Source organism: Manis javanica, chromosome 4 (genome assembly GCF_040802235.1).
Source record: "Manis javanica isolate MJ-LG chromosome 4, MJ_LKY, whole genome shotgun sequence".
Classification (NCBI taxonomy): Eukaryota; Metazoa; Chordata; class Mammalia; order Pholidota; family Manidae; genus Manis; species Manis javanica.
Window position 1 is genome coordinate 57,685,349 of NC_133159.1, and position 15,812 is coordinate 57,701,160.

The 15,812-nt window shown below is 31.9% G+C and overlaps 1 protein-coding gene across 1 annotated transcript in view; it reads right to left on the reverse strand.

Annotated features, from left to right (window-relative positions):
- Positions 1–592: 592 nt before the first annotated feature.
- LRRC40 (leucine rich repeat containing 40) overlaps positions 593–15,812 on the reverse strand; it is a 96,562-nt gene continuing 81,342 nt past the window's right edge. The window contains exons 10-15 of the mRNA XM_037024315.2: positions 13,098–13,206; positions 10,383–10,490; positions 8,687–8,797; positions 6,664–6,741; positions 4,295–4,480; positions 593–2,029 (exon numbers count right to left, since the gene is read on the reverse strand). Of these exons, the coding sequence (XP_036880210.2) occupies positions 1,924–2,029; positions 4,295–4,480; positions 6,664–6,741; positions 8,687–8,797; positions 10,383–10,490; positions 13,098–13,206 (698 nt within the window). The 3' untranslated portion in view covers positions 593–1,923. The remainder of the gene's footprint in view (positions 2,030–4,294; positions 4,481–6,663; positions 6,742–8,686; positions 8,798–10,382; positions 10,491–13,097; positions 13,207–15,812) is intronic.

The following is a 15,812-nucleotide window of genomic DNA, read 5'->3' on the forward strand; positions in this document are numbered from 1 at the left end:
CAATTAACAGTACTTTTTAGTTGAACTACATATTGATGTAAATAAAAACTGGATGAAGACACGTTTACTACTTTATTAACATAGATTGTGAATGTACTTAATGGTTTTTTTTGCAGTATGAGACCATAAAGGCCTTGAAAGCTGCTTCATTTTATGTGCAAAGAAGTCCTATGAATATATATTTTAAATTTACTGAATCAGTGAAATTAATTACTTTGTCAGTTAATTTGCAAATGCAAGATGTATTCTCAAGTTTTATTTTATGTATTGACACTAATCAGTAAAAGTGTACAATGTGATTAGAATGCATTTTGAAGATGCTTTCTGTACAGATACAAAATACAGGGACTAAAATAATGCTGTGCAGTGTATAGCAGAGCCATTTTTCGGCTTTGGTGTACTCAACTTTTTCAGTATTTACAAAAGTGTTTTGAATAACATAAAAGTCTCTTTATTGTATAAATAATAAAATGTCACCTTATTGTAAAGTGTCTCTTGTTTAATAACAAAGCAGATTTCTTAGTCAGCCAGAGTTGTAGTATGAAAGGAGCATGTTTCTTTTATAACAAAAACATAAACATTGTAATCAGTATTTGAAAAAAATGTAACTTTTATTATGAACATATAGTATTTATCTTTATTTGCAATGATTTTTTTCATAATATGAGTATGCCTCAATCATCCAAAAGCTATCAATAATTCTATTTACTTTCCTACTTGTCTACCTATCCATCTATCTATGTAAATTAATATACATTCTATCGATAGTCTACTTAATAGGATTACATGGTAAATTTTATAATGACTTATCAGCCTACTTCTGATATTTTTGGTATAAATAAAAATCTTTTATTTGCTTTTATTAAATTAAGCTCACCTATAACAAATTCCCTTTTAGAAAATTACCACAGGACTACAATTTGGTCTTATGAAGAGTATAAGCAGATTTTAAAATTAAGGCCCTGGAAATTTAAAAAATGCACAAATTGGATTAGAATATACCAACAGAGTAGATTCTATACACAAATACATGCTTAGTAGGTTTTAAACACAGTACAATTCAAGATTTCTATGCAGTATCTGTTGTTATTTTCTTTTGCTGCTATCCATAGAATTAATAAAATGTCTTCAGTATATTTTTTAAATAAAAAAAGGGTATTTTAAAAATGCTCAGACTCTGTGGGAAATATACAGATCCAATCTCTTTAAATTTTTCATCTAGAAGTGTGAGATTACAGTATAGAAACTTAATATTAAGATATAATTTAAAAAACTTGCTTTAAATTCAAAATTGTGAAATTATAATAACATTTTTTACTATTTTTTCTACCAATGCTGTATTTTGTGCAGCATTTCTGTAATATTACAAATGCTGACAAAATGATTTCATAGAACATGGGGAAAAAGGCTAGAAAAGAAACATTTCAAATAGATTAAAACAAAAACAGGAGAGTGAATGTTAATTTAAAACTTATACTGAGACCAATCACATCATAAAAGTCCTATCATGTATAATGAAGACTTGTTTTTTTAACTGCCAAATAAGAGTACTGAATAAAATTCAATTCAATTTCATATATAATAAAACGGTAGAATTTGGATGGTCATATTCAAGTCAGTTGGTCACATTATATGTAACACAAACAGACATGGGAGGGAGGAAAAACACACTTCTACAAAAATGCTTTGTCATTATAAAAATGTTGAATTATACCAAATAAAAATTCACTTCTGAAGAAACTGCTCTGCTGTAAGGGAGATGAAAGTGAGTAGGATGAATCTTCTGCAAAACACTCCGAACAAATGCATGAACACTGTACATGGTTATCGCCATTATAAACGTATACACCACCTTAGGAAAATGTTAGTTATCAATATAAGAATTCTAAGAATTAACATGACCAAGACCAAAACAACTGCAAGTTAAGTAGGAATTCGGTCTCTCAAATATTCCAAAATAGCAGCTGTTCCTTTCATTAATATGGCTGCTCGAGGAACGCGGAATGGATTTCCATCTAGTAGTAATGTTCTAAACAAAAGAGAGAAATTAAGAATGTTAACGTCTTCCATTAAGGAGGCCTTTCTTCTACTTTCATTTTCAATTTTATAAATAAAATTTGTGTATTTTTTCTATTTGTCCCTTCTCAAATCTAAGCATTTAAATTGGAATTGTAACCAAAATCATAACCAAAACATTAATTGAATACGTACTATGTGAGAGGTACCATGCCAAGTCATTTACATTCACTGACTTTACATCTAATAAGTAGATATTATTTATTTATGATGTAGATGCCATTAATATTCCTATTTTATAGAGATAAAAATTCCCATTTCATATATTATATAGAAAAGATATATATATAAGGAAACACAAATTCAAGGAGGTAGGAAAGACTTGTCCAAGATCACACAGCTATTAGAGGAACCACCATTTTATCCACCCGCTTCTTAATCTTACAATGACCGTATGCTAAATGGCTGAATTATATATACACAACTATTAGAATGAGCACACTGACAAATACTTGTGCCAATATCCCCCTCCACCCTGGGATATATTAACATAAGTCTGCCCTCTCCCCTCAACCTGACACACACGTAAATCTGTTTACACGTTCTGAAATGAGGTTCAATTTCAGACTTAAGGGCTTGTTGATTTGTTTCTTTATATAACTAGTAATATATCTTTAAAAACTATAAAATAAAAGTCTTTATATTAATTTTCAATAGTGTACAAACAAAAGTGTATAAAAAATAATTCATACCATATAATATAGTAGGATCTAAATTATATCTTCAATACTCCCATGTGCCTTGGAAATTCTTTTAAAAACTAATTTTCTTAATTTATTAAAAAAAGAATTATAGTAGAATCTATTATTGACAGATCCCATATTTGCTAATTTGCCTACTCATTAAATTTATTTGTAACCCCAAATCAATACACATGGCACTTCTGAGGTCATTTCTGTACATGCACGGCGCAGCGAAAAATTTGAGTCACTCAACAGGCACATTCCCAGCTGAGGTGGAACAAGGTGTTGCTCTGCCTTCTTATTTTACAGTTCTCATACTATAAACAAGAGCCCTTTCCATGGTCTATAAGTAAACATATTTTGCATTTTATTCTTTTTGTTGGTGATTTCACTGTTTAAAATTGCCTGTAAGTGCGGTGAAGTGCTGTCTAATTTTCCTAAACACAAGACTGCCATGGGACTAAGAGAGAAAACACACATTAGATAAGCTTTATTCAGGCATAAATTACAGTGATGTTTGGCCTAGTTCAATGTTAATGAATCAACGATGTTAAATAAGGTGTCCTAATACAGAAACACACATACAACAAGGGTATGTATTGATTGGTTGAAGAAAATGTTATGACCAAAGGCTCAAAAGAACCTAACAGTAGCTCCCCTATAAGTAATGGTCCATTATTTGCTAATTTGGTGTTCATAAAGACTTTATAGAATATAGCCACTGCAAACAGCAAGAATCACCTGGTACTTGCCTCCTGTGATTCACTGACATGGATGGCAATGCAGATGCCAGTGCTGCCCTAGCCAAGTGAAATATGCCAAACCATCACAGGCAGCTTTCACTAACCGAGCTGCTTCCCATACATTCTGCCTAACTACACAGCTTTCTATTGACATCCCTTTACATTCATTTAACAAACACTTATTGGGTGCTTACAATGTTCCAGGCATGGGGACAACTCTCTTCTAAAGGAGGAAAAAATAAATGATATTTATAAATGAGTCCAAATAAAGCAGGATAGGAAATTAGAGGAGGGACTAACTCTGCCTGGAGAAGAGGAAAGGTTGTCAAAGGTGATGTTTAGGGTGATTACTGATAAAAGCAGGGTAAAGGTACTTGAGGCAGAGATAACACCAAACACAAAGAATAAGAAATAAGAAAGACCATACTGAGCTTTAAACAAATGGTGGTCATCTGTAATCAGAGTTTGAAAAGCTCTCTCTGCATAGTAAGGAGTTCATAATTCCCTGACACGAGGAGAGTTTCAGGTTATACACATACAGTGATGATAAAAGTATCCATATAAATAATCAGTTATTACATTTGCACATACATTATGTCATATAAACAAAGCTAAAAAAAAATTGGTAAGTTTGAAAAACAGAATTGGGATTCTGAGTTTTGTTACCTTTTATTTTTAACAGAACATTACATTTTTTTATTTCTGCTTTCCTGCAAGAGTACCTCAACAAGAGAAAACACTTCAACAAATCAGTCAAACAAATGGAATGAATTAGCAAAGTGGTGCAGTTACCTTAAATTCACACAATTACCAAGCTCTGGTGGAATTTGCAGGAGATCATTATTTTGAAGATCCAATGTGATCAGGTTTTTCATTGTCTTCATTTTCTGAGGGTCCACATATCCAATCTGATTGTTACTTATCAAAATTGTTTCAAGTGTGGGGATACAATACAGTACTTCAGGTAGTATTTTGAACCTATTAAAATATGACCAGAACACCTCAATATACTGGAATCAGAAGCAAAGTCATTCCTTCAAGTAGATGATCTTTAGTTTAAAATCATGATATGAAGTTTTCTTTAGTATAAGTTATTTTATATTTTATATTTATAATGTAGGTCCTATATTCAAATTTTCCAGAATAGGAAGAAGAAAGACATTTTAGAAACCTTGGGACAGATTGTAACAGTTTCTACTTACTGTATAAAACCAAACAAAGTTTATAATAAGTATCCCATGTTTTACTTTTAACATTCAGGAGTCAAGGAAATCTTCCTGAGATTTTTCTACAACATGTCCCCATATAAACATTCTTCCTTAGTTCACTTTCACTTATGAAATAGAATCACTCTCAATGGATTATGTAAAAATTAGAGTTATATTTTGCTTGGACTGAAATTTCCAAAATAAGTGCATTTTTGGCTCTTGAAAAGATGACCAACTAGCATAGGCTGCCAGATTCTTCATTCAGAGAATTCCTGAAGATGCTATACAGAGATGAGAAGGCTGATGGCTCTCAAAGCAATGCTCAGCAATTTATACAAAATCATTGAGAATCTCATGAGGGACAGAGGCTGGCATGGTTTCAGTATAAGGAAAGCTGTAGCCTGGACTAGAAAGGAAAAGGATGGGCTGAAGGCAAGCTTCACGGCTGTGGCCTTTTCACTTCCCCATGCTACCCTCCCTTTGCTGCCTTGAGGTAAAAAAATAAAAAACTAGTGAGGGGTAAATCAAGGCAACTCCAAGTTTCAGAGAGACTGGAGAGTCAGTAGCCAGCAGTACAGATGGACCAAACCGTCCCTAAGTAGTCCCTCCTCTTCATACTCCCCACCAACCCATGAGCAAGGTAATTTAAAGAGATGTAACTTACCCGTTCACATGGAAATCAGAGTTAGCTTTTGACACCTCCCAAAGACAATTACTTGACAATGCAATTACTAGCTCAACAGACAACTAATAGAGACCTGATCGTTCAATTTGCAAATTAAAATTAGGAGAGATCTGAGGACTGCAGATATTTTTAAATAATGAAAAAATGCTATAACCTACATATGAGACAGAACAAATAATGGAGCAGACAGAACAAAAACTTAAATAGGCAGTATTTTAACATTTGTATGCCTTAGCTGCCTCATCTGTACATGAGAATAATAGTTCACCTTATACACTTGCTATAAGAATTAAATTCATATATTTGAGGAGCTTAGGATAGTAGCTGGAATACAGTAATGTTGACTATCAATATTTAAAGTGTTACTAGAATCAATTTTCATCACGGGAAACAATGACATAGTTGTTAAGAGACCAACTTCTAGAGTCAAATCACCTGGACTCAAATCCTAGCTCTATAATTTACTAGCTATGTGAGCCTTTAGTTAATTACTTAACTCCTAATCCTTAATTTTTAAATGGACCTAATAATAGAACATACTATGTGGGGCTTTTGTGAGGATTAAATGAAATATTATATGCAAAGAACTTGGTCCAGTGTCAGCAGATAGGTTCTCAATAAATATTAGCTATTCTTAATTATTAGCAGTATCTTTACAGTGTTTGCAGAATAAAATCTAAGTTTCATTTGGTGTAAAAAGCTCTAAAAGAGCTAGCTACTATTCATATGCCCAGCTTCATTACTTCTACACCTCCACCTCCTCACTTTATGGTCTAAGCCATAATTGAACATCTTGAAGTGTCCCAAACACACCATGCTCTCACATCTTTTTGCCTTAGTATATGCTATGTGCTCTACCTGAGATGCCCTATCCCTGTGTATCTGGTAAATGTCTGTCTCTCAAGTCTCAGTTTAATGATACCTGCTCTACCTTCAAGTAACCTCAGGGAACACCTTTGTCTATGTATTATGCTTCCACTACAGCAACTGAAATTACTTGTTTGCATATATGTCCTCCTACTAGGCTACAGGTTTCTTTAAATGGTTAAAAGGAACTAAAAAATCTGCTAGACATCAGTTGAAAATTCTACAAAAGCAACATTACTTTTAATTCTAAGTAGATCTAAGTGAAAATAAACCTGGATATTTAAATAAAGTAAAAACATAAGGCCTTTTCGTTTGTCTCTTCTAGTTGTATTCTCTAATAAGACTTACAAATTTTACCCAGAATAATCATTAGTTACAAATGTGTGTGTTCTGTCTCTTACCTATTAAAGGAAAGATTGATTGTTTGTAGTTGTATCAATGACTCCATTTCTTCAGGCAAAGAATTTAAGAAATTATTCCTAAATTGGAGAAAAAAAGATGATTTACAAAGTTTGAAAATTTTTACAACTTTAATTTATAATTAAGTGTTGGTCAGACAAAAAATTATAAGCTCAGTTTGTCAATCTTTGATCTAATCTCATTAAGGCTGAGTCCTGAGAATTCTGAATCAGTCAGCTGTTTCAATTATTTGGATAGCACACCAAGTCCAATACCAATATATAACCAGCTGATAATGCAATTAAACTCTTTAATAATAGATTTAACAGGGCAAGCACTGTAAACTAACATCTTATCTCCTCCAAACTGAGCTTGGCAGTACTTCTTGAGCCCTTTAGATCATGCCTGTAAATATCACATTTTTTGATACTACAAGTATTTTACTGGTATATATATATATATATATATATATATATCTCACATACAGACATGAAATTCTACTCCAAAAAGAACTGAAAAAATACATGAAAAAAAAGACAGGAAGCTAAAGAGATTCTACATATTTAGAAACACAGCTTTCTCGTACATAAGTATTAAGCAAACCCATTTCTACTCTAGAATTTCAGTTTGCATGATGCATGTATTTTTTAGATCTCATGATGAAGGACAGCAGTAAATAGAATCTCATTTACTTTTGAAAGGATCTAGGAACAATGTTATAAGAAAGGTTAACAAGAAAGTCGGATTCTAGATAATGTGCAATAAAAATATTTGTGAGAAAATTATATCCAACAAGATGGCTATTACAACTGAATAATTTTCTTTAACCTATTTCTTTGCATTCAGAAGTCAAGCCTAATATGTAAAAGTCACACTTTCTATAATTCAACCTTTTTGTTTCCTCTGTACTTTTCTCCAGTTATTGTCTTTACTTATTTATTATAGTGTTGAATGACCCCCTGCTGATATCCCTCCTTTTCCTAGAGTCTTCTACCTACTGATAACAGACATAAAAGCATATTTTAGTCACTTAATTAGAAAACTCCATGTATGCTGATGAATGGGACAAAAAGAAATAAAGACAGCAGCAATGGGGACATGAATTAATTCTCTCTGCTCAGTTATACTAAACTAAAATGTGGTTTTATACTGTTTTGCCAATGTAATTGCCACCCCAAAATAGGAGCAATTTTATAAGTAGAAGCAGAGTATTAGATTTGCTTTAATCCCTTAAGTAAAAAAAAATATATCTATACAAGACGAATAAATCCTCAGACAAATATAACTTAGCTGACTATTGTATGAGCAAAGCAAGAGAGCTTTACTTCAAAATTAAACACACACCTAGTAACAATATATGAACGGTAGGAGCCTACTGATAATAGAGATACAGTTTATAGATAAAGTGTTAGAGCCCAGGCAAATAAAAAATAAATGACTATCTAACTTGAGACATATATTATTATCCTCAAAGAAGTGTGACACTTCTGGTTCTCTCAGTACAACTTAGGTTCTATTTAAATTTTCTATTCCTTCTCCAGATCCTCTTTTCTTTTTGTTGCCATTCATAGTGTTTTTCTTTATTTTACGGCCCTGAATGTTTAATGTAATATCTTGAAACAAAGTAAGTTCTTTTTAAGAGAAGCCATGTTAGCTACTGGGCCAGAATAGGGTTTTGACAGTTTTACACTATTTACTTTCAGGAAAGCAATAATGTCAAGCAAACGATTTCCAGGTGTTATCTGTAATCTTGCTTAAGCATGATTCTAAAGAATGTGTTAATATTTTCTAATATTTTAAATAATTTTTTTAATTACTTAACCCTGTAAATTGTCTAAAAGTTATCAATGTCTGATTAAAATATTTTCTAAATGCTTAATTTTAAATTTTTCCTAAAATATCATTAATAAACTACAGGCTAATTTCCATACTTACTTAGGAAATTATTAGGGAAAGGGCAAAAGCTAAGCAAAACTCAAAGATAAGTTGTAATGAAAAAACCAAAGCAGTAGTATCCATAAATACCTGAGATCTAAAAATGTCAATTTTTTAAGCAAACATACTTCTGAGGATATAAAGGAAAACTTATTAAAACTGAGATTCACATCAGAAACCATTTCCTTCAGTTCCACAATCCTGAAACAAAAATAATTTTAAAATATTAGCACTTAAATTCACCACCAGAACTTCAAAGCTACAATCAGGCCATAGCACGGAAAAATCCTATATTATTTCTGCTAACTAAGTTTTCTGTAACTTTTATTTTTCTAACAAAAATTTCAATCAGTATGGATGTGTAACTGAGAAAAATAATTTTTAAGCAGCTTTAATGTTATCTGTCCAAGAATTTCTATTTGACTTTCAACATATGTTCAATTTTAATTTAAGAACCCATTTATTTTATATTTAAACCAGTTATGGACAAAGAAAAAACAAACCTAAGAAATGTTTATACTATATTATGTTAATGACTCAAATCCATAAAATAAATTATTACACATATAATCTGTAACATAGTAGTTTTCTTTTTAGACTGCATAATATAACATCTGTCTCTGAATAGTTCAAAATGTTTTTAAAATATATCAACATTGAAAGTATATTTATTATCCAGATTATTATTACATTTAATCATGCTGCAAGAAAACATTAATTACTAAGTTTGGTAAGTATCATTACTAAGCAACTCATGTCAAAGACTTAAAGAGAAGAGTTGAACATTTCTAGGTAATACTAATCAGTCATTTTAAAGTATGCTATTAATTTAACTATAAGAACAAGAAATGTTACATATGATTTTTTGATAAGTGAAAGTGCTAAATCATTTTTGTCTATCATATTAGGAAAGAAAATCAAATGATGTGCTAAAGAAAATACAGTGAAAGATACAATATGTTTGGCTATCTAACTGACAGAACATTTTTGGAAAGTTTTTGGATAGAATGTATCAACAGCCATACTCTTAGATTTGTAATTCGTCTGAAATATGGCCTAAAGAACAATATTTTTTGTTTTATATATTGCCATAATCAACCTTATGGTAATAGAGAAACGTTAGATTTTAAAAATATTGTTTACAACAGGGAAATATGACAAATAAGCTAGTGAAGATACAACTTGTATATAAAATTCTAAATGGTGAAGAGCTTGAAATAAAATATGCCATGAAGACAGAATAAATTAGCAATGAGACTATAAATGATTTTAGTCATTTAGCCTAGTCTGAAACTTCACTTAGTCTAAAATTTTATGAATAAATATTATTTTACAATAATAAATTAATGAGAGGTGTGATTTGTGAAATAAAAACATGAGAAAGAGGACTGTGTTTTAGAAACTCTCTAGAGCAAGGTATGTCTTTACTATATTTTTCCTTTGGCCTTCTAAATGGCTAAAAATATAATGAAACAACTGACAACAGAATAACACTGTTTTGCCTAAGAATAACCAGATTGTGGGATAAACTGAGAAAGTAAGAATTAGGTAGTAAGATAATGTCTTTTAATGCCTATCTTCATTCCCAATCAGCTTGTTTGATCCAAGATCCCTAAAAGCAAATTTATCCTGACAGCAAATCTAAAAGCTTGATTTTTTACATATTAGAAATTTTACATGTACTTTCAAATTTAAGAACTATGAAAAATATTTATTCTTGCAACTAAGATGCAAACAACTGAGAATGAGCCATAACAACAGAAATGACATCATCAACACTTCTTACCTTTTTGGAATTTCAGATAGCTGATTCTTACTGAAATTAATAGATGTGATAATATTGCATTTTGCTGCATCAAACACTTCATCAGGAATCAAAGTTGTTTGTTTATCACTAAATGAAAAGTGGTTTAAAATGTATCATTCTTAACAGTCCAGAAAGATATGATTATTACTTTTTATTTTTAAAGGGCTTTCAAGATTTTATAAGGAGATTTTTCAAGGCAGTTAATTTTGAAGTTCTGTACAGGATACAGAATGCTAGTCTATAGAATGCTAGTCTATAGAATGTTAATTGTTAGGAATTCCAAAAATATATTATGTCACACACAGTGTCACACCTTCTGAGCATTTATATACTTCAGTATGAATAAAAGCAGAGATACATCTTCAGAATCTAGGATGTCTATATAGTCATACAATACATGGATAAGAAATATAGCAAATGGATTCCTCTACTTATAGTAGAACTAAGTGTATAATTTTAAAAATTGTTGTCACCCCTTTTCTTAAAAATTTCTAATAGAGCTATCTGTCAACTTGCTTTAGGCATAGGTAACAATCATTTTTAAAAGTTCATTATTATACTAAACTCATTTTCTCATAACCTAAACCAATTTCTCTCTCCTTTAGCATGTAACAAAGTAGACAGAGTATGGCCTCAGACGAAATTATTCCTGGTTCTGCAATTAACAAGTTTGTGATTTATCTTTCATGAACCTCAGTTCTGTGAACTTAGAGTATGAAGAGCTATTGTTATTTATCCCAGATCTTTTGCAAATGTAAACACACAAATTTCCAGTAAGATTTCCAATAAATGCAAATTCAATCTTACGTGAAAGTATAGTATACTTAAATGAAAGTATAGAACTCTGACATTTGCAGATTAAACAATTTGATGTTGTTATAATTAGCTATTATCCTTACATTATTCTTTAATAATTTTTAATGCCTAATATATCATCCACTTAAAATAATCTTCAGTGGAATGCTAAGTGAATTACTGTATGAACCAGAAAACAGCAGTGCAATATTGTTTAAGAAAGACATTGTAATACAGATAGGTAAAAAGAACCTAAACCTCAGTTATTATGCCATTTATTTCACTTTAGGCACCATTTTCTGCTTTGCAGATGAAGTATTTTTATCTTTTCTGTCAGAAATATTCAACTCATGGAGTACTTATTCTATCAAACTTTGAAGATTTATGCTATTTTTAAAAATTCAGTTGAAGGAATTTATGCCTTGAGATTGAGAATTAATTTATATTTTGAATAGAATACTCCTTTCCAGTTGAAGTCTCTGAGGAAAACAAATTACAAAGAAATTTACAAAACAATCTAAGGTGTATGGTCTTCTGTGCTCTGTGCCTTTAAAAAGTGAGAACTGTTATCCCAAATACAATTGTATCAATACTATTTTATAAATTGTTTGGAGGATTAAAAACAACAGTTTATGTAAAGTACCTAGTGGAATGCTCAGCATAAAACAGGGACTCAATAAATGGTATACACTCAGGATGAAGGGAAGGAAAGCCAGAGATTAAATAAATTCTAAGCTAAGAAATTCTAAGACAAAAATCAAGTCTGTCTCATCATTCAGAGTGTATTTTAACACCTAGCATAGGATTTGTTACCTTGTAGGCTCCAAAAATACCTACTGAATAAAAGTGTATATTATATGTGGAAGACAAGTTGCTAGGTTGCCATGCCATGTTATGTGAGAAGAGGGACAAAAGTTTAAGTGTGAAGAGCACCACTGTTTGTTACAGCATCAAATAAGGAAGCTGGCTTTTAATAGTGATTCCTATAAACATCAAAGAGTAGCAAGAAGGGGTAAGAAAAACGTGAATGAAACACAACAAAACTGAAATGGAGGCTGTATCCGGACTGCCCAGGAGGTAGTTTCAACTGACACATTAAGGAAAAGAGGACAGATACGGATGCTGGCTGTGCAAATAATTAAATAAATCTGGTTACCTATCTGACTTGAGTCTGTATTCTTTTGTATTTTCATTTTACTACCCAGACATGAGGCAATCACGGCAAGAGGTTTCAAAGTATTGATTATTTTTATCATTGTTGCCTTATATAATACTGAAACAATATTTAACAACCATTCCCAATTTTTGCATAGGTATCTTCTTTCACCAGTTGAATATACTTTCATAATAAACATTTTAGACTTGTCTCAATTTACATACCAATATTACAATTGTTTCAGGTTTAATACATATGCTACCATAGCACATTATTATTATGACATATTATTTAATTTGTATTCAGATATATAAATGGTTTGCCTCCTTGGAAGTATTCACTAGATAAATAGTACTTGTTTCTTATTTACTAAAGCAAATCCCCCAATATAAAATCTTCTCTGGGTGCTAGTTATTGAGTCAGAACATTTTATTACCAAACAATACTGTCACTCTCTTATTTTTTTATAATATTAAACTGTTCTTCATCATAAAAAAATGTAATGGTTAATAACCATCTACCTATCTCTTAGGCATAATAAACACATATCATCACAGGAATGGGCATTTAAGTTCATTGTACTTTAAGGTATATATTTCATCATTGTTTTTGCAATTGCTATCATTCCAAATCAAGTACTAATGATTCTAATGAATTTTTCCTCATCAATTGTCCTTTTTCTGAAGGACTATTTCTGAAAGTTTACTATGTGTTTTGTGATGTTTAAAAAATGAATTACATACCTATAGTCTAACATTTTTAATGTGATGATGGCATGTACATTGACTCTGGATTCACTTGGTAGTGTCATAGCGGTTTCAATAAAAGAATCACTTTGGCTAGGTCCATCATCTGGTAAAAGAAAAGTTATATTAAGCCAATATTTATATTACAAAGCCATTTTTTAAATTCCTTAAATATGTAAAAATAGTATAAATGATTTCTAGATATTATTGATGAGACTATCTTTAGTCATATGTTTTATTTCCAATAACTCAAATCTTGGTCTGGTATTTAATATTTAATTAGCAAAAAACATATGGTTTATAACAATGCACCAAAATCTTTTCAGAAAGCCTATATCATAAAGAAAGTTAGAGGGAAAGAAGCTTCAAAGAATAATTACAATGTCAGATGACATGATATCGTACACAAAATCCCTGAAGAATCCACTCGAAAACTACTAGATCTAATATCTGAATTCAGCAAAGTAGCAGGATACAAAATTAATACACAGAAATCAATTGCATTCCTATACACTCATGATGAACTAGCAGAAAGAAAAATCAGGAAAACAATTCCATTCACAATTGCATCAAAAAGAATAAAATACCTAGAAATAAACCTAACCAAGGAAGTGAAAGACCTATGGTCTGAAAACTACAAGACACTCATGAGAGAAATTAAAGAAGATACCAATAAATGGAAACACATCCCATGCTCATGGATAGGAAGAATTAATATTGTCAAAATGGCCATCCTGCCTAAAGCAACCTACAGATTCAATGCAATCCCTATTAAACATCAATAGCATTCTTCAATGAATTAGAGCAAATTGTACTAAAATTTCTTATAGAACCACCAAAGACCCCGAAAAGCCAAAGCAATCCTGAAAAGGAAGAATAAAGCGGGGGTAATTACACGCTGACTTCAAGCTCTAATACAAAGCCAAAGTAATCAAGACAATTTGGTACTGGCACAAGAACCGACCTACAGACCAATGGAACAGACTAGAGAGCCCAGATATAAACCCAAACATATATGGTCAATTAATATACGACAAAGGAGCCGTGGACATACAATGGGGAAATAAGAGCTTCTTCAACAGCTGTTGTTGGCAAAACTGGACAACTACATATAAGAGAATGAAACTGGATTATTGTCTAACCCCATACACAAAAGTAAACTCAAAATGGATCAAAGACCTGAATGTAAGTCATGAAACCATAAAACTCTTAGAAAAAAACACAGGCAAAAATCTCTTAGACATAAACATGAGCAACTTCTTCATGAACATATCCCCCTGGGCAAGGGAAAGAAAAGCAAAAATGAACAAGTGGGACTACATCAAACTAAAAAACTTCTGTACAGGAAAGGACATCATCAGTAGAACAAAAAGAGATCCTACAGTATAGGAGAATATATTCATAAATGACATATCCGATAGGGGGTTTACATCCAAATTACAGAAAGAGCTCATGCACCTCAACAAACAAAAAGCAAATAAGCCAATTAAAAAATGGGCAGAGGATCTGACAGACACTTCTACAAAGAAGAAATTCAGATGGCCAACAGGCACATGAAAAGATGCTCCACATCACTAATCATCAGAGAAATGCAAATTAAAACCACAACGAGATATCACCTCATACCAGTAAGGATGGCCACCATCCAAAAGACACACAACAACAAATGTTGGCAAGGATGTGGAGAAAGGGGAACCCACCTACACTGATGGTGGGAATGTAAATTAATTCGGCCATTGTGGAAAGTAGTATGGAGGTTCCTCAAAAAATTAAAATAGAATTATCATTTGACCGAGGAATTCCACTTCTAGGAATTTACCCTAAGAATGCAGAAGCCCAGTTTCAAAAAGACATATGCACCCCTATGTTTATCACAGGACTATTTACAATAGACTAGAAATAGAAGCAACCTAAGTGTCCATCAGTAGATGAAAGGATAAAGAATATGTGGTACATATACACAATGGAATATTATTCAGCCATAAGAAGAAAACAAATCCTACCATTTGCAACAACATGGATGGAACTAGAGTGTATTATGCTCAGTGAAATAAGCCAGGTGGAGAAAGACAAGTATCAAATGATTTCACTCATCTGTGGAGTATAAGAACAAAGAAAAAAACTGAAGGAACAAAACAGCAGCAGACTCACAGAAACCAAGAATGGACTAACAGTTACCAAAGGGAAAGGGACAGGGGAAGATGGGTGCGAAGGGAGGGATAAGGGGGGGCCACACACAATCTCCATAAGGGGGAAAAAGGGGCATTACTATTAGTGCACATAATGTAGCGGTGGGGGGACACAAGGAAGGCAGTATAACACAGAGAAGACAAGTAGTGATTCTATAGCATCTTACCATGCTGATGTACAGTGACTGTAATGGGGTATGTGGTGGGAACTTGATAATAGGACGAATCTAGTAACCACAATGTTGCTCATGTAACTGTACATTAATGATACCAAAAAAATATTTTTTAATAAATAAATAAAACAGTGGTCTAGAAAAAAAAAAAGAATAATCACAATGTCTAAGAAGAGACAATGAAAGCAATTCTTTCTCTTAAGAAAAATAATATGGTCCCTTAAAAGGACTTTGTTAACAAAGGAAGGCATTACTTCCCACAAAATGTATACCAAATAGGCAATGGGTTTATGTCAGTTACTTCAGCTTAGGACACATTGAAGCTGATTATCCCCAATCACTTAAAATCT